General features: G+C 38.4%; 1 protein-coding gene across 5 annotated transcripts in view; it reads right to left on the minus strand.

Annotated features, from left to right (window-relative positions):
• CSNK1G1 (casein kinase 1 gamma 1) overlaps positions 1-18,861 on the minus strand; it is a 197,060-nt gene that overhangs the window by 65,349 nt on the left and 112,850 nt on the right. For all 5 annotated transcript variants that reach the window (XM_059372234.1, XM_059372231.1, XM_059372232.1 and 2 more), the window contains one exon: positions 14,212-14,281. In XM_059372234.1, the coding sequence (XP_059228217.1) occupies positions 14,212-14,281 (70 nt within the window). The remainder of the gene's footprint in view (positions 1-14,211; positions 14,282-18,861) is intronic.

Here is an 18,861-nt window from a genome sequence, read left to right on the forward strand (position 1 = left end):
CAACTGAGCCACCCAGGCCCACCTCTTTTAAATATTTTTCTAAATATTTAAAATGATAGGAGTTTTCTCCAGAACTTACAAAATAAATTTTTAAGTGAAAAACTTTATTTTTCTTTGGGCAAGCTGTGCATAGATAATTGCAAATTCATCCTCTAAAGTTACTTTCTTTTTTAGGCAGCAGAGTTAAGAGATCTAGGCTGTCTTTTCTGAACTGTACCTGTTGAAAGTGGAGCCAAGCAAAAAGTTGACAAGATATGACCACTGGTTCAATGTGATTATGTCTAAATAATTCTCCAGCTGCTGATGGGCCAAATTATGCCTGCAGACTTGCAATGTTATAGCCACTATACAGATGAGATCTATACATAATTCCCTATCTCCCATGGGCTTCAATTCCAAAACTCTTACCATGGAGTTCTTAGATACTCTGTTTGTAGGCAGTAATGAATATAAATGCCTCTAACTACATACCAAATATTTGCAGAAATAATTTGGGGGACTTCATTCTAATATCTTTAATTACTCATTCCTATCTCTATTCTGCTTCCTTAACACAGTTAACAATTATTGGCACAAGTAAATAAAGAAGAGGCTGAGTTTGGAGAGGACAGTACACACGAAGGTAAGAAGCTCCAACTTAAGTGGGTGATTGTACTGCCAGCCACAAACTATCCAGAGAGCTTATATACTGAGATTTCATCAATTTAACAGATATTTGCTGAACCTCTCCTTTAGATCAAGTGACATGCAAGTGATAGTATTATGAACCAAAAAGTGTTTCTTGCTCTTAAAAAACTCACAACCCAGCAGCATATTACACTGAAAAATCCACAGAGTGGGAGAGATGCTTCTAAGTCCCCTCATTACAGTGCCTCAAGGTGGCCTAGAATTCTTTGAGGTTATTACTACATCCTGCAAACTGAATGGAATGATAAAAAGGAGTAAGAAGTTTTGGTCACTGCTGTGCCAGAACATGGATCAGCAAACTATGCCCGTAAGTTACATATAACCTGGCCTGGATACTTTTGTATGATTAGAGAATGAAGTAAGGTTTCTACATTTGAAAATATATTTGAAACAATTTAAAGACTGATATTTTGCGATACACAAAAACTACATAAAATTCTTTTTTTTAATTTTTAAAAATTTTTTATAAACATATAATATATTTTTAAAACTACATAAAATTCTAATTTCAGGGGCACCTGGGTGGTTCAGTCAGTTAAGCATCTGCCTTTGGCTCAGGTCATGATCTCAGGGTCCTGGGATCAAGCTCCGCAACAGCCTCCCTGCTAAGAGGAGAGTTTGTTTTCCTCTCCCCCTCCTCCTGCTTATGCTTTCTCTCTCAAATTTTTCTAATTTCAGTGTCCACGAATAGAGCTTTACTGGAATACAGTACATTTGTTTGCTTATCATTTATGGCTGCTTCTGTGCTATGGGAAAAGAGATGAATAGTTAACAGGAGAGACTGACAGCCCACGAAGCCTCAAGTATTTACCATCTGTTCCTTTTTACTACCTGGCTTCATAAGAAATCTCATTTTCCAAACTGGGGGCAGGATGGAGCCTTCCTTTTCTACGGGGATTCATAGTCACTAACAACTGAGCCACCCAGGCCCACCTCTTTTAAATATTTTTCTAAATATTTAAAATGATAGGAGTTTTCTCCAGAACTTACAAAATAAATTTTTAAGTGAAAAACTTTATTTTTCTTTGGGCAAGCTGTGCATAGATAATTGCAAATTCATCCTCTAAAGTTACTTTCTTTTTTAGGCAGCAGAGTTAAGAGATCTAGGCTGTCTTTTCTGAACTGTACCTGTTGAAAGTGGAGCCAAGCAAAAAGTTGACAAGATATGACCACTGGTTCAATGTGATTATGTCTAAATAAAAACAGATCCTTAATAAACCTGCCTTGTGATGTTTCCCTAGTTCAGCACTAGTAATACCACTTCCTTGGCAAATTCATAAATGCACCCAGTTATGATAAGGACCAAACATTAACTGAACCAGTTGGCCTGGTTCTTGCGTAATAGCTTCAGTTTGGTTTTACAGAACAAAAACAGTTATGGTAATGTGATCCTTTTTTTCCTGGGGTTCTTTTCATAGGTATTTCGAGACCACTGTGGCCAAGTGTCCCCTACAAACTGGCATGAAGGGCTGCAGAGTTGTGCAAGTAGAAGTGTTTGTTCTCACGAAGGAGGCTTAAGTGAGGGTAACTATATTTCAATATGACTTAGTCAGCTCCTCTGAGAGAAACAAACACTACCCTCAAGATCACAGATGTGATGGGTTCACTGTAGCTGGAATTCTCCTCTACTGAATCAGAAGAGTGGAGAAATATGAAGTTGCAACTTCTGGAGAATCCAGCAAAAAATTCTCCGAAGATAAAACTGTTATCTCTCTCTTCATTCTGAGATTTTTAAGGCTATGAGAAATGTTAATAGGATATTTCCATTTCTACAGGCAAGTCAGATCTTCAGCTTCGAAGTAAAACAATAACAACCGTGTATTTATATAGTACCCTTCCCCCTAAGAATACAAGGCCTTTATAGACATCACCTCATTCAACCCCAGCAGATCTTCAAACTGTGAGAAACAGGGTTTCCTGTTGTATGCATAAGGAAACTGAGGCACAGGAAGGGTACATGGTTAGCATGGAGTGAAAAAAGCAGTGGGAAGGGGCACAGTCAGTTGTGCGTCTGACTCAGGTTGTAAGCTCATGGGTTGTGGGATGGAGCCCACTGACAGGCTCTGCACTCAATGAGGAGTCTGCTCGAGTTTCTCTCTCCCTGTCCCTCTGCCCCTCTCTGTCCTCCTCTACTCAAACCGTGCAAATGCTCTCTCACTCTCTCAAGTAAATAAATCTTTTTTTAAAAAAACACACACAAAAAAAACAAAAACAAAAAAGATGGAGGGAAAAACTAGGCTAAGCTTTACTCCTCGTTGCAATTCTTAGCTGTTTCCACTTACTCGCATCGCCTACTCAAAGTGTAATTTCAGAGCTGTCCATTTATACTCATTAAGATCAGTTTTCCCTGTATTTATTTATTTATTTATTTATTTTTTTTTTTTTTAAGATTTTTTTTATTTATTTATTTGACAGAGAGAGATGACAAGTAGATGGAGAGAGAGGCAGGCAGAGAGAGAGAGACGGAAGCAGGCTCCTTGCTGAGCAGAGAGCCCGATATGGGACTTGATCCCAGGACCCTGAGATCGTGACCTGAGCCGAAGGCAGCGGCTTAAACCACTGAGCCACCCAGGCGCCCAGTTTTCCCTGTATTTAGTGGTATGTGTCTCCCCCCTCCACAATACCCCAGAAGAGAGACTTCTGAAAAACATACATGACAAGAAAGGTCCAGATTTCACTTCTTTTTATCAAGTTCACTATTTTGTCCTTTCTTCTCTTATGAAAACTTTCTACCCAACGGGAAACTGAAAAGTTTCTTTTAAATTCCTTAAGTGCTGTATTGAGGTAAGTTACTTGTTCACAGCTACTCTTGTTACATGATTCACTTCTATTTTAAGTAAAATTCCCATCTTTGCAGTATCTCCTCAGCTGTTCTTACTTTAAATTTTCCTGTGTTTGCTCAGCGGGTTTATAATATACTCCTAAGGAAGTTCACAACATTATAGGAAGGTTTTGTTAATCTCACACTTTCCATTGATTTTCTTCAGATCTATGCTTTATTCCTATGTTGAAGGAGAACCACATTCCTGTGAATTTTATAGTTGCCTAGATTCAAAGCTCTTGCTGGTACCAACTAGCACCTCCTATCTTGTTTGATGACATATGAAGGCATTCCCTCCTAGAAATTTCAAAATTGCAAAGTCTGATCAGCTCTGTGAACACTGTCTTTATTCACAGCATAAAGATTTCAGTGAGTGAGGGGTGCCTGGGTGTCTCAGTGGGTTAAGCCGCTGCCTTCAGCTCAGGTCATGATCCTAGGGTCCTGGGATCGAGTCCTGCGTCGGGCCTGGGATCGAGTCCTGCGTCGGGCTCTCTGCTCAGCAGGGAGCCTGCTTCCCTCTCTCTCTCTCTGCCTGCCTCTCTGTCTACTTGTGATCTCTGTCTGTCAAATAAACAAAATCTTTAAGAAAAAAAAAAAAGATTTCAGTGAGTGAAATAGATTGCACAGGACTAGCTCTGGGCTTCTCAGCTGCATACAAGGCATATGCATTCAACATAAATGATTACCTTAGAAAGAAATATCTCAAAACCTAGATGCCCAACAAATATCTCAAAATCTAGTTGCCGAAGGCCATAAAGGTTTTGGAGGTAACAAAGGCAGCCTTCTAAGGCATAAAGTTTGAGGCTATCATGTGAAACAGGAAAAACTACTTTTTCACTGGGGGGATGTTCTGGGCCTTTGTATTTTTTTTTTTTTTTAAGATTTTATTTATTTATTTGACAGAGAGAGATCACAAACAGGCAGAGAGGCAGGCAGAGAGAAAGGAGGATGCAGGCTCCCTGCTGAGCAGAGAGCCCGATGCGGGGCTCGATCCCAGGACCCTGGGATCATGACCTGAGCCAAAGGCAGCGGCTTAACCCACTGAGCCACCCAGGCGCCCCCCCCCTTTTTTTTAAAGATTTTATTTATTTGAAAGAGATCACAAGCAGGCAGAGAGGCAGGCAAGGGGTGGGGGAAGCAGGTTCCCCACTGAACAGAGAGCCCAATGCGGGGCTCGGTCCCAGGACCCCTGAGATCATGACCTGAGCCGAAGGCAGAGGCTTTAACCCACTGAGCCACCCAGGCACCCCTGGGCCTTTGCTTTAATTAAACACTTCTAGGACTATCATCTACCACTCTATTAAAATTAGGTAAGGGATAATGGGTGGAAGGCCCCAGGCATCTGCTGGGGAAATGTGTATGTGTACACACAAAAAAATTATCTATATTAAAAACATTCCTGGGGGGGTGCCTGGGTGGCTCAATAGGTTAAACGGCTGCCTTGGGCTCAGGTCATGATCCCAGGGTCCTGGAATCGAGCCCCGAGTCAGGCTCCCTGCTCAGCAGAGAGCCTGATTCTTCCTCTCCCTTTGCCTGCTGCTCTGCCTCCTTGTGCTCTCTCTCTCTGTCAAATAAACAAATGAAATCTTTAAAAAACAGGGCGCCTGGGTGGCTCAGTGGGTTAAGCCGCTGCCTTCGGCTCAGGTCATGATCTCAGGGTCCTGGGATCGAGTCCCGCATCGGGCTCTCTGCTCAGCAGGGAGCCTGCTTCCTCCTCTCTCTCTCTCTGCCTACTTGTGATTTCTCTCTGTCAAATAAATAAATAAAATCTTTAAAAAAAAAAAAAAAAAAGAAATCTTTAAAAAACAAAATTAAAATTAAAAAACATTCCTAGCTCAGGTTTGCCTATTGTGTGACCCTGGGTAAGTAAGTTAATAAACTCCCCTGTGCTCAAAAATAAGAAAAATGAAATAAGCATACAAAGTATATGAGGTATACTTAAGTTTACTTACTTTCTCTGCCCAATAAGACATTGCTGTGTTTTATTACATTGTGAAATTTCAGTATCTTGTTGTCTTTTTATTTTTTAAAAGACTTTTTATTTATTTATTTATTTATTTATTTATTTATTTGACAGAGCTCACAAGTAGACAGAGGCAGGCAGAGAGAGAGGAAGGAAAGCAGGCTCCCTGCTGAGCAGAGAGCCCCATGCGGGCTCAATCCCAGGACCCTGGGATCATGACCTGAGCTGAAGGCAGAAACTTTAACCCACTGAGCCACCCAGGTGCCCCTCTTGTAGTTTTTTTAAATATGAGGATTAGCATCGCCTTTACAAGACATCCAAAATAGAATGGTCATTAGCAGATTAGAATAGCTGCTGAATAGTTGAGCCATGGCAGGTGAGGCTTAGATCCACTATGACATGACATTTATTCCCAGAGTCCCTGAGAATTTTACCCAGGCAAGTTGCTGGTTAGAAGTGGAATTAAGGGGGTGCCTCGGTGGCTCAGAGGGTTAAGCATCTGCCTTCTGCTCAGGTCATGATCCCAGGGTCCTGGGATCGAGCCCCGCATCGGGCTCTCTGCTCGGCGCGGAGCCTGCTTCCTCTTCTCTCTCTGCCTGCTAGTGATCTCTGTCAAATAGATAAATAAATAATCTTTAAAGAAAAAAAAAAAAAAGAGGTGGAATTAAGTGTTTAACCAGAGCAAGAGGAATTCCTCCACCACCTTTAGGATCTCTCAATACAATTAAGAAGGCTCCAGAAGCAAAAAATCATTGTAGTGTTGGTCTGTATTACAGTGAGGCCTTTCCAAATGCCAAGTGAACCGGCAAGAATTTACCATAACCTTCTCTAGTACTTTTACTAAAAAGGCCAAAGATATTATTCAAAACCACTGTTCCCAAGAAACTGTTAACTCTGAGAACAGTTAGGAAAAGGCAACTTTATGCTTCCTTCTGGCTACATCAGAGGCCTCCACCGTATTTTATCTACTTATATTCTTATTTCTTTATCTAAGTCCCATTTTCTTGCCCTTTGCCTATTCCTCCCCCCCCCATCCTCTTTCATTTATTTCTGCCCTTGCTTATGCATATTTCCTCTCCCTCCCTTCCTCTCCTGTCACTTCAGCTGCCATGCTTGTTTCTGGTTTACTCATCTTTTATTTATTTACCGAACATATACTAGGCCTTTTTACCATGTGGCCAGTCCATACGGAGCTATGAACCTTCAGGCTCATACTGTCCCCTCTCTCACGTTTAGGCCTTCTAATTAGGCCTCTGGTTTTGGCCATCTCTGCCTCAAACCTGTCATCCACCAAGTCCTATTCCTTTGTGTTAGGATACCAGCAAAAGTGGGAGGTGTAATGGATAAAGGATTAGTGGGCTGGGGAATTTTAAAATTGATGATATATATATATACTCTCCTAAGTAAAATGACCCTGAGAGCGCAGGGAACAATCCCTCAAACAGGAAAATGAGTTTGGGACTTACCCATAGTGACTGTAACACAATTAACACAACACTGATGAATAACAAAAAAAAAAATGGAAAGAAAGTAAGAAAGATGGTTACATTCACTTGCTGACTGCAAAGCTTACAGCTTTTAATTACCATGATTAAATCCTGCTCTTCTCTCTTTGATGCTGGCCCATTGTACCAAACAAATGCTAAAGCAACTAGGAGGGCAAGCAAGTTCCAGGGAATCCAGAGTAGTTCTTTAAACCCTTACTCCTACTCTTATATATTCCAAACAATCCATAGAAACTGCATATGAAAAGAAAAGCACAACTGTGCTCAATGCCAAACCCCTTTGTGCTTTGAAAAATCAGAACACAGTGATTTAAGAAGGAGTGAAACAAAAATTAGACAAAACTGAAGAAAGCATTTTCCAACAGTGAGGAAAAGAGTACTTTTTCATAGTCCTTACATATAGTTGCAGCTTCACATTTTAAAAATACTGTTTTTCTTTCTAAAAACTTTGGAAATTCTCCAGCAACCTCAGATGCAATGAGTTCAACAACAATGCGCAAAGAAAAATCTTCCCCACCCACAGTGATCCAATTATGTGAAAACACTAGACTAAATTCCCATTTTGATTCACTTGGTCATTGGGAATCCACTTTGCCAGGGTTAATTTACAATGTAATTAACTTAAACAAATAATTTTATGTCTTCTGAAGCTGATGAAGATACCAAGTATAAAATATCTGTACCAGGATGTTTCTCGTAAAGTAACATGTGGTTTTTTAAAAATTTTGTATTCAATCTTAGAGTTCAAATAGTTCTTTAAAAAGTCATGTATTCTAACTTTCTACCCCATGCACAAATCTCCCTCACAACCTCCAGAATGCAGAACCCTTCAACTGCTGCCTGAATACTGTCCTTCCCCTAAAAGACAGGAAATCCTACTGTGTAAGACAGCTTATTCCAGTTCATAATTTGTTTTTCTTCCTACAAGAAGGTGTTTGGAAAGAAAGGAAACAAGATATTGTAGCACTTTATCACTAGTTGAACTTATGCCTGAAACTGTGAACACATGGCTCAGGATAAATGGGGACATAAACAGGTTGCTTGGCAATATAAGAGGAAGAAGGGAGACCATAAATCCACTGCTGTAATCTTTTAAGAAACTAGTTGTTATAATAGTAATAATAATAATAATAGTAATAATAATGTACATGATTAGGGCAAAAGAAAAATACAAAAATACTAAAGGATTAATCTAAAAACTTAAAAGTGGCACCACTTCCCATTTCTAAGCATACTCTTCAAAGGTAATCATTATTTTTGTATATCCAATCAGATATTTTCTACGCTCCTGTGGACATACCTGTATTATATATGTATTTCTTATACTATATAAATATGACAATATACTGTTTTGTAAACCTTTTCACTTAAAAAACATATTGGGGCATCTTTCCATATCAATACATAGGATCCTACCCTCTTTTTATTATTTATTATTTTATTTATTTGAGATTTTATTTATTTATTTGACAGAGAGAGCACAAGCATGCAGAGCGACAGACAGAGGGAGAGAAAGAAGCAGGCTCCCCACCGAGGAAGGAGTCTGATGTGGGACTCGATCCCAGAACCCTGGGATCATGACCTGAGCCGAAGGCAGACACTGAACTGTCTGACCCTCCCAGGCGTCCCTATTTATTTATTTTTATTTTTATTTTTTTAAAGATTTTATTTATTTGTCAGAGAGAGAGCGAGCACAGGCAGACAGAGTGGCAGGCAGAGTCAGAGGAAGAAGCAGGCTCCCTGCTGAGCAAGGAGCCCAATGTGGGACTCGATCCCACGACGCTGCGATCATGACCTGAACCAAAGGCAGCTGCTTAACCAACTGAGCCATCCAGGCGTCCCCTTATTTATTTATTTATTTAAAAGATTTTATTTATTTATTTGACAGAGACAAGTAGACAGAGAGGCAGGCAGAGAGAGAGAGAGGGAAGCAGGCTCCCCGCCTAGCAGAGCCTGATGCAGGACTCAATCCCAGGACCCTGAGATCATGAAGCCGAAGGCAGCAGCTTAACCTACTGAGCCACCCAGGCGCCCCTTATTTATTTGTTTTTATTTTATTTTTTTTTAAAGATTTTACTTATTTATTTGACAGAGACCACAAGTAGGCAGAGAGAGAGAGAAAGAGAGAGAGAGAGAGAGAGAAGCAGGTTCCCTGCTGAGCAGAGAGCCCGATGCGGGACTCGATCCCAGGACCTTGAGATCATGACCTGAGCCGAAGGCAGTGGCTTAACCCACTGAGCCACCCAGGCGCCCTATTTATTTGTTTTTATAAGATTTTATTTATTGGGTGCCTGGGTTGCTCAGTGGGTTAAGCTGCTGCCTTCAGCTCAGGTCATGATCGCAGGGTCCTGGGATGGAGTCCTGCATCGGGCTCTCTGCTCAGCAGGGAACCTGCTTCTCTCTCTCTCTCTCTCTCTGCCTGTCTCTCCATCTACTTGTGATCTCTCTCTGTCAAATAAATAAATAAAATCTTTAAAAAAACCCAAGATTTTATTTATTTACTTGAGAGAGAGAGAGAGTACAAGCTGGGAGAGAGGCAGAAGGAGACAGAGAAGGAGACTCCCTGCTAAGCAGGGATCCTGATGTGGGGCTCCATCCCAGGAGCCTGGCATCATGACCCGAGCCAAAGGCAGACAGATGCTCAAATGACTGAGCCACCCAGTTGCCCCTCTACATTATTTTTAATAGCTAATTCCCCAGTATAAATATATCATCATTTATTTATCCAGATCTATACTGATGACATTTAAATTATTTTCATTCTGTTCTAATTGTTATATAAAGCCAGAATATATCCTTATAGTTTTTTTTCAGTAATTTTTGTTTTAAGTCATTTGGAAACAACCTAACCTACCACATACTAGCTCTTTAAACCCTTGAAAATCATGATCATATGGGGGTAAATGGAAGAACAAAAATGAGTTTTGAGTTACAATACTGGGATATCAGAAATCAATAGGGGAAATGATTTCCTCAAATAAAAACAATCTAAATATCTGACAGACCATTAAAATTGGTGCCTACATTATAGCCTGTGAGGTTGATGGGCTATTATGCAACGATCAGAAACATGAAGACTACAGCATCATGACAAATGCTATAATGCTAAGTGAGAGAAGATGTAGTTACATGGAACTAAGATTGACTATGAAATATGTCTGCATATGAAAAGAAGAGATACTCAAATGAAATGTAGTTCAGTTAGGGTGATAAGAGCATGGTTCTTTCACCACTTCCTTTCAAAATATCCTTTAATATTTTATAATTTAGTTTCTGTGGTGAATGAAAAAAGAAAAATTGAGAGCTATAACAAAGATCAGAATCATCATTCTCATTTTCAGGGCCCTCAATGCCCTCTTTACTTTCTTCCCTGATTATTTTGGAGATATCAACTGTCATAGTAACAATCAGGCCTTGAAATTTCTTGATGGCAAAGCTACAATCAGCAAACAAAGCGTGAAGTATGACTGTCCACAAGAGACAGAATGGAATGGAATGGAAGGTGTCAGAGATTAGACAAGGAAAAGAATGGACAATCAGGAAGAGTTCCAACTTAAACCATGTTCACAATCATCCAGTGCTACCATTCTATCTTCCCATAGATAGGGAACTGATATGAATTTCCATATCATACGGTCAGGGCAATATGGGGATCAAAAACCTAAGGTAATAATTAAGACCTGCATACTTAAGGAAGAAATGGTCATACTCTCAAGCCAACACAAAAGTTCCTATTTCAGGAATTTAAAGTCTCACACCCTGGTCAGAATTCTTTAAATTCATAAGCACTCATTCCTCTCAAAAAACTTCATCCTTTTTTTTAAAGATTTATTTATTTGAGAGACAGAGTGAGTGAGCGCTGGTAGGGTGGGGTGAGAAGCAGAGGGAGGAGGAGAGAGAAACCCAAGCAGTCCCCGTGCTGAGCACAGAGCCAAACAGCGGGCTTGATCCCAGGACCTCAAGGATCACGACCTGAGCTGAAACCAAGAGTGGGACACTTAACCAACTGCGCCACCCAGGTACCCTGCATCCATTTTATAAGCACTTATTAATTCCTTGAATAAATCTAAGTCATCCTGGGCTTTTAAAAGTATTCTTTGTCGTGATACCCAAATATTTTACAAATCACTGGCCTGTGATGAATAATGACAGACAAAAGCTAGTGAGTAAAAACGATTACATTATTTTGGTCATTGTCTGCAACATGAAAGGTTGTTTATTTACAATGCCACATCACCTTGGTTCTGAAGAGAGTGGCATATAAGCTCTGGCTGTTTAAATATTAACTACTGATGAGTCACATTTGCAGCTGGAACTCACTCTAGAAAAATAGGGAGAGAAATGTTCGCTTGTAAGGACTGGATATTCATGCTCACATTTATAATAAGACATGGTGAAAACTTGTCTACTTTCTTGTCAAATGATTTACTTTCAAAATAAATTTCCTTTTTCGGCCATCCCCAGAAATATTTTTATTAATAACTTGGCAAAAATCTAAAAAGCCATGCTTATCAAATCTTCCTAACTTTTTTTCTTTCACCAAAATACTTCCTAGCTGCCTATCATGTGAATGAACTATGTTGGGCCTTGAGATAAACTTGATACACAAGGAAGCAGAGGATACAAGCCTTGTTCTCCAGAACTTATGGTCTCACTGCAGGGCTGGGGGGTGGAATATGTAATCACAGTTAAAGAACGTTCAATACAGGATCACCAGGAACAGAATCAGGATTGAAAAAATCCTAGTATGGCCTTTAAGATGTTTAGGTGCTCAAAATCAATTACATAACCACAAAATGCAGAAAGTCTGGGTTGATGGCAACTTACACGAAAAAGATGTAAAGGTTTCAGCAGAGTAAAACACTGTAAAAAGCATAAAAGTCAACCAGTGAAATGGTTGTTAAGATAGCTAATCTAAATTAAGAGCAATATTGTGTCCAGACCAAGGAAGATAATAATGCCACTATCTCCATACTCAAGAGTTAGTGGTGCTATTTTATGAGGGTCATTCATAACAAAACTAGGAGAGGGAAGGAGGGAGAAAGGGAAGGAAAGAAAGTGAGTGAGAGAGTATATATTCATGCTAGACAGTGGTGATAGTGAAGCATCTATAAAACATATATACAGAAAGACTGAAGGAACTAAAGGCATTTGGCTTGAAAGAGGACTTGGGGTGAGTAGTGAAGGGGGCAGCATATACCAACTATAATGCCTCTGAGCTGATACAAGAGAGCTGAACTGTGCTGCATGGAAATAAAGGCAAATTTTGGCCTCATATGAAGCACTTCTAATGGCCTGGGTTTTCTAATACTGAACTATCTAGAAGAGGGGTAAACTCTACAGTTAGTAGTAATCAAGCAGAGATGGATGATCATTTGTTAAGAAAACCCTAGGAGAATTTCTTACACTTGGTAGAAATTGTAACAGATTTTGAAGCTCTTCCTATCTTAGAAAAGCTTCTGGCTACCTTGTTAGCTGCAGGCAAGAATATTAAAAAGATGATATCCACCACAGCTACTTTTAAGAGCAGTTAATCTCAAAAAGCAGAAAGGAGTCAGGAATCAGGACTGAACTTCACGTAAGACCTAGAAGGCTTTGTGACTTTGAGAAGATTGCCAGAAGTATTGGGAGGGAGACCAATGATGGCCAATAATTGGCCTGACCACTCAAACAGCGCTCTTGCTAACCCCTCTAGTCTCAGAGGTTGCTTGCTGCCTTAAGAGAAAGGCAATTTTTTTGAAGGCCCCTTTCCTCCAATCCTCTCTCTATTTAATCCTTTCCAGTGCATGAACAATGTCAAAACTTAAGAATCTGCAATATTCTCCTGTATTCAGGAAGAGCACAGATGCTATTCCTACATAACAGGTTCATGAAATTTTTCACTACATATTGAAAAGGGAAGATTGGCCTATTGGATGGGTATACTGGGAAGGGCTTACAGAGGAAATCCTACAGACTGGCCTGGTCACCTTCCACAGGCCCCCTCAAACTTCTAAGGTGGGCTGGATCTAGAATGTTTTTACTTGAGCCTTAGATTTGTGAAACATGTATAAACATATTTAATTAAAAATGAGCTATGATAATTGTCACCCTGAAATTTATAAAAACAGGAACAACATAACAGTGAACTTTAAAAGTTTAGTTCTGGCAAGACAAGACTCAAGTTACACAAATGCTCTGTGAACTCAGGTTCAATCTTAAATCTTATCTTAAATCCTATGCCTGGAACATTCCATATTGAAGGATATAATCAATAAACAAATATATGCTGAGAGGCTATTGTAATCAAGAGCCCATTCAGGTTCAATGAAAGACAGATGTCCATCTTGGCCCTACTGGGTCATGATTATGGCTGATTACTGCCATAGCCAGGATATAAGACCACTTGGTTCTTAAATAATTCTACATAATCTAGGAAGAGAAATTCAAATTCCTTCAGCAGTACTTCCAATAGTGGTACTTGAAATAAAAACATGTTTCAATCATATAAAACTGTCAGACTGAAGTAGGCATACAGTAAAGGAATGTTGACACTGTCAAACAATGAAACTAGTGCTGAACAATTTTGTCTTTTGCAAGAGGTATCCTATAGATATAACCTCTTTAGGGTTGGTAACATTTACATAGTCAAGATATTTTTCTCAAAGCCAGTAAGATATTTCAGAAATTAGAGCTTTTAGGTAAAAAACAGGTATATTTTTAAAAATTACAAATCTAATTAAAAAATCTTCAAAGGTCACAGATTAATACAATAGCATAAGATAGATCTTCCAAATTAAGAGAACAATGGATAAAATGACAGTGTTATGGTATTTCGAACGTGTATTTTAGTAGTTATTTAGTAGTTATCTTTAAAACAGATATATAGTCTCAGTACGATAAAATACTGCTTGCAAGTTACCAAACCCTCTTCCTTTCTTTTAGTATAAAGAAATGAAAAGAGAAGGAAACTACCAAAAATCAATACCTCATACAATGTGTATTTCAGGTGGGTGAAAGCATTCAAAGGCTGATTTGTGGGCATGCTCATGGCACAGATCCCCAATCACCTGTCCCTTCAAGGAGCCAGAGAATAAGTAGCTTGAGTTAACTATGTTTATTTACCTACTCAGCAAACAGGGGAGATATACAGTCTGGTAAAAAAAGGCCAACTGGACAAGAAAATCTGCAAACTTCTGGGCTTTCAGCTAAGCTATATGCTAACTAAGCACATGGAGAAAACAGACTTGACTTACCTGCACTGCCGAGCTGTTTATAAAACCTGTACTCTAAATGAAGCTGTGGAGCACGTGATTTTATTGGTTCCTGAAACCCAAGAAGAGAAATTGTGATCAGATGTAGACAAATAAAATTTTTCCATTCCTAGGTTTTCAAAGTAAACCAGGGCTAAGACCACTTAATATTTTAGAGATGATATTCATATATGATAGCATTTTCTTACCACAATTTCTCTTTGAAAGCACAGCTAGGGGAAGATGAAGCTGAAGTACATACAATTCCTTCACGGATATTTAAGTACAAATATTCTGTGTGAGACATCATTCAAGGATAGCTCCCTCACCATGAAATATTCTCCTGAAATGTATTCTCCTAGGAAACCGATGCCAAACCTTTTAATTAAAGATGAGCATGTATTCCCTGCCTGTTTTATTATGAATTTGGGGTGATAAACAGTATTATTTTTTTAGAAAAATAATACATGCTCAGAAAAAAATTCCAAATACACAAAAATTAGGAAGACACTAAAAGTAATCTGGGATCCTATCATTTTAAAGAAAAGCACTATTAACATTTGGTGAATGTCCTTCTAAATATTTACACGTATATTTAGATATAATACAGACTTGGAAATATATTTAAAATGAATGAGATACTATATTTTTCTTCTATGTCTTTAAATTCAACAACATAATGATGACATCTTCCTATGGCAGTAAATAGCTTCATATATATATATACATATATATATATATATTTTTTAAATAGGCTCCATGCCCAAGGTAGGGCCTGAACTCATGACCTTGAGACCAAGAGTCATATGCCCTACCAACTGAGTAAAGCTTTATATAAATTTTAATGGCTGTAGTATTTCCCTGTATGTGTGTGTTGTGTGTGTACACATATATGAAAACTTTTGGATGTTTTGACTGTTTTCAGTTTTCATTATTATGAATAATCCTGGAGGAACATTATATGCACATGTATATTTACACTCAAGAAAATTAAAGATTGTAAATGTGATTAAAATATGTATCTTAAAAAAAGTAAAATAAAATATGTACCCTTAATCAATATGATGTTCAAGTTTGCAAAAATAGTGTTTTTAAGACCCTGGGGATAAAACAGCCAAACTACCATTTTGCTCTACATTGAACTTTAAGAACTAGCTGGTTAACTGTTCTGTACTGACAGTACACTGGGCAACTAGTTAACAAGAAAATCAAACATTACCCTGGAAAGTAGATCTACATACCCAATAGGATAGCTATTATCAAAACCATAGAAAATAAGTGTTCATGAGGATGTAGAGAAACTGGACTCCTGTGCATTGCTGGTGGGGATGTGAAATGGTACAGCTATTATGGAAAACAATATGGAAGTTCCTCCAAAAATTAAACAAAGAATTACCATATGATCCAGCAATTCTACTTTTGCATACATACCTGAAAAAACTGAAAGCAGGGACTCAAACTGATATTTATATGCCCATGTTCATAGCAACATTATTTACAATAATCAAAAGGTGGAAGTGACCCAAGTATCCAGCAACACTCGAAGAAACAAACTGTGATTACATTTTGTTACACGCAAGCACATGTATGTGTACCCACACAATATTATTCAGCCATGAAAATGAAAGACATCTGGATACATACTACAACATGGATGAACCCTGAAGACATTATGCTAAGCAAACAAAGCCAGACACAAAAGGTCAAATACTACATGATTCACTAATAAGAGGTACCTAGAGTAGTCAAATTTATAGAGACAGAAAGTTAAATGGTGGTTGCCAGAGGCTATGAGGGAGGAGATGGACAGTCAGTGTTTAATACAGAATTTCAGCTGAGGAAGATGAAAAAGTTCTAGGGAAGGATGGTGGCAATGGTTGCATACCAGTGTGAATGTACTTAATGCCACAGAGCAACACACTTAAAAATGGGTTAAAATGGAAAATTCTAGATAAAATTCTAACAGATACATGATTTTTAAATTTTCTCTCCTATTCCATGGGTTGCCTTCTCACTGTATTCAGAGTCCTTTAATACAAAAAAGTTAATTTTTACAAAGTCCAATCAATCTCCTTCCTTCCTTGTGCTTTTTGTGTCATCTAAAAAATCACCGCCAAATCCAATGTCATGAAGCTTTTCCCCTAAATTTTCTTCTAAGAGATTTATAGTTTTGGTTCTTATATTTAGATCTTTGATCCATTTTGAATTACTTTTTTATGTCTGATGTAAGGTAAGGGTTCAGCTTCAATGCATGTGGATATCGGGTTTTCCTAACAATATTTGTGCAAAAAACTGTCCTTTCTCCAGTGAATGGTTACTTGTCCTTTTTTTAAGACTGGCTCAAAAGGAGATCCCATAGTTTCCCTTGATAATTCATCCTGATGTTAAAAACATTTCATGATTTCAAAGGTCTTTATATGTAGCTTAAATCTCCACAACTGAAACTTCTTTTCTGTCCCTGACAAAAATGAAATAGCTCCTCAATAACCAGTGAATACTATAACTACTATCTTCAAATAACAAAACTACTCAATCATTTCTTAGACTTTCTTTATTCGGGCAAAGTAATTTCAATCCCTTTCCTCACTGGTCCTATTTTTCAGTTCTTTGATCATCTTTGAAGGCTCTTCCTGAACCCACTTGTTTTCTACATTTTTCTTAAGATATAGAATCCATAAATCACAGAATTCAGAAATTTCCTTGAAGTTATCTAGTCTATCCCTTTGCTTCTGGGAAGGCTGAAATAGTTCATATCCCTAGTGAGCTCCATGAAAGAACTCATATCCTTCTTTGATTATAAAATCAGCAATCATCAGAGTTGAACTTCAAGCTTCTCAAGATTCTTGTAGTCAAAAGAAAAAGTACATAAGACTAATTACACTGTAAAGTCACTTCTTTATTCATTTATGTCGTCAAACAGAGAAGGATCACTGTTGAGAGTCTCCATTTGGCTTTAGATCTTCTACTGTAGCACCAGTAAAGCAGCCAGTTGTGAAATTTGTTCTTCAGAGAAATCCCTAATAATTCACAAGGATCCAAACAGAAACGGGACAACAAATTAATATGGAACCAGAGATTGATCTTTCTGGAGGTTTGTTCCTGGAGAAAGTCTTTGGGATTCTGACAAACCACAAGGAGCAATGAATGAAAAAGCCTTCTTCAAACACAATACTCTAAAACTTCACTGTGGATATCTTGATCGGAAATACTCGATCTGATGGGGGGTAACTAAGCTAACAGATTAAAAAACACAAAAGTTCTTTAGAGTTGCAAGGCTGAAAGTGGACATAGATGTCACATATATTCAGACATGAGGAGCTCTTTGTCACAGATGAAAGGACTTATACCCTTTGGCCAACCCCTTTAGCATACAGCTGAAGCCTGCTCAGACAATTAGAGCTTCAAGGTGCTCTTCTGGAAGCACTATAAAAAAAGTACATTATAAACACTCAATCTACGTCTTGTGGAAGGTGGCAAGATTAGAGCATGGAGAGAATTTTTTTTCTTTTTTAACAGCTGTTAGATAACTTCTGTTAAAAAGAACCCGAGAAATCTCAGTGATGGGGTAAAGGAAGGGCTCATTATACTATTTTATGTTGTATATGATTTTTTTAAAAGGTTCCTAGAAATCTTAGAAACAAAAGCCCACAGTGAAGATCCAAACAAAGTAGAAAGAAAACAGTACCAGCAGGGCTTCCTTATATTTCTGTGCCAGATGCTGATTACATTTCCACAGAGGGCTGGCTATTTGCCAGAATCACGGTTATTCTGGAACACACATGTCTGCCTGAAATCCTAAACCAACAGCAGACGGCTACCTTGTAGGACTATAATGCTTAAGGCAAATTTTGCTGTTACAATGAAAAGAGCTCAATTACTGCCCTCATATCGCCCATGGAGAACACAGCCCAACAGCAAGAGAGAAGGCCCATAGGCAAGATTGTTATCCTATAAAAAGCCTTTATTTAAGATTTATTTGAAAGAGAAATGAGCACCACACTAGAAGATATGAAGTCTATTTTTAGCTTTCCCTCTTGCCCATACAAAGTAGAATAAAGTTTAATAAACTACAAGTGAAATGCAGTAATCCATCATGAGAACAATATGTAATAAACTTATCTAATGAGATTAACTAGTATGAACTTGGAAGAAGAAATCTAAATAGAAAAGACTGTCCCTGGGCGCCTGGGTGGCTCAGTGGGTTAAGCCGCTGCCTTCGGCTCAGGTCATGATCTCAGGGTCCTGGGATCGAGTCCCGCATCGGGCTGCCTGCTCAGCAGGGAGCCTGCTTCCTCTCTCTCTCTCTGCCTGCCTCTCAGTGTACTTGTGGTTTCTCTCTGTCAGATAAATAAATAAAATCTTTAAAAAAAAAAAAAAAAAAAAAAAAGAAAAGACTGTCCCTAACAAAAAGCCTCTAGAGAAGTCTTGATAAATAAAGGGAAACTAAGAAAGATATATAGCATTGAGACAGTATTTTAAAGTGTTTCAGGAACTGCTTCCTCCTGTTACTAGTCCAACTTACTGAAGCAGTAAAACAGAAAAATTAAAAACAAAAACAAAAGAACAGATGAACTAGGGAACACTTTTACAGAACCAAATTCCTATAAATAAAAAATATGGTTACTCCTTTGATATTCAATCTGAGAAAATATT

This window comes from Mustela nigripes, chromosome 13 (genome assembly GCF_022355385.1).
Source record: "Mustela nigripes isolate SB6536 chromosome 13, MUSNIG.SB6536, whole genome shotgun sequence".
In the NCBI taxonomy this organism is placed as follows: domain Eukaryota; kingdom Metazoa; phylum Chordata; class Mammalia; order Carnivora; family Mustelidae; genus Mustela; species Mustela nigripes.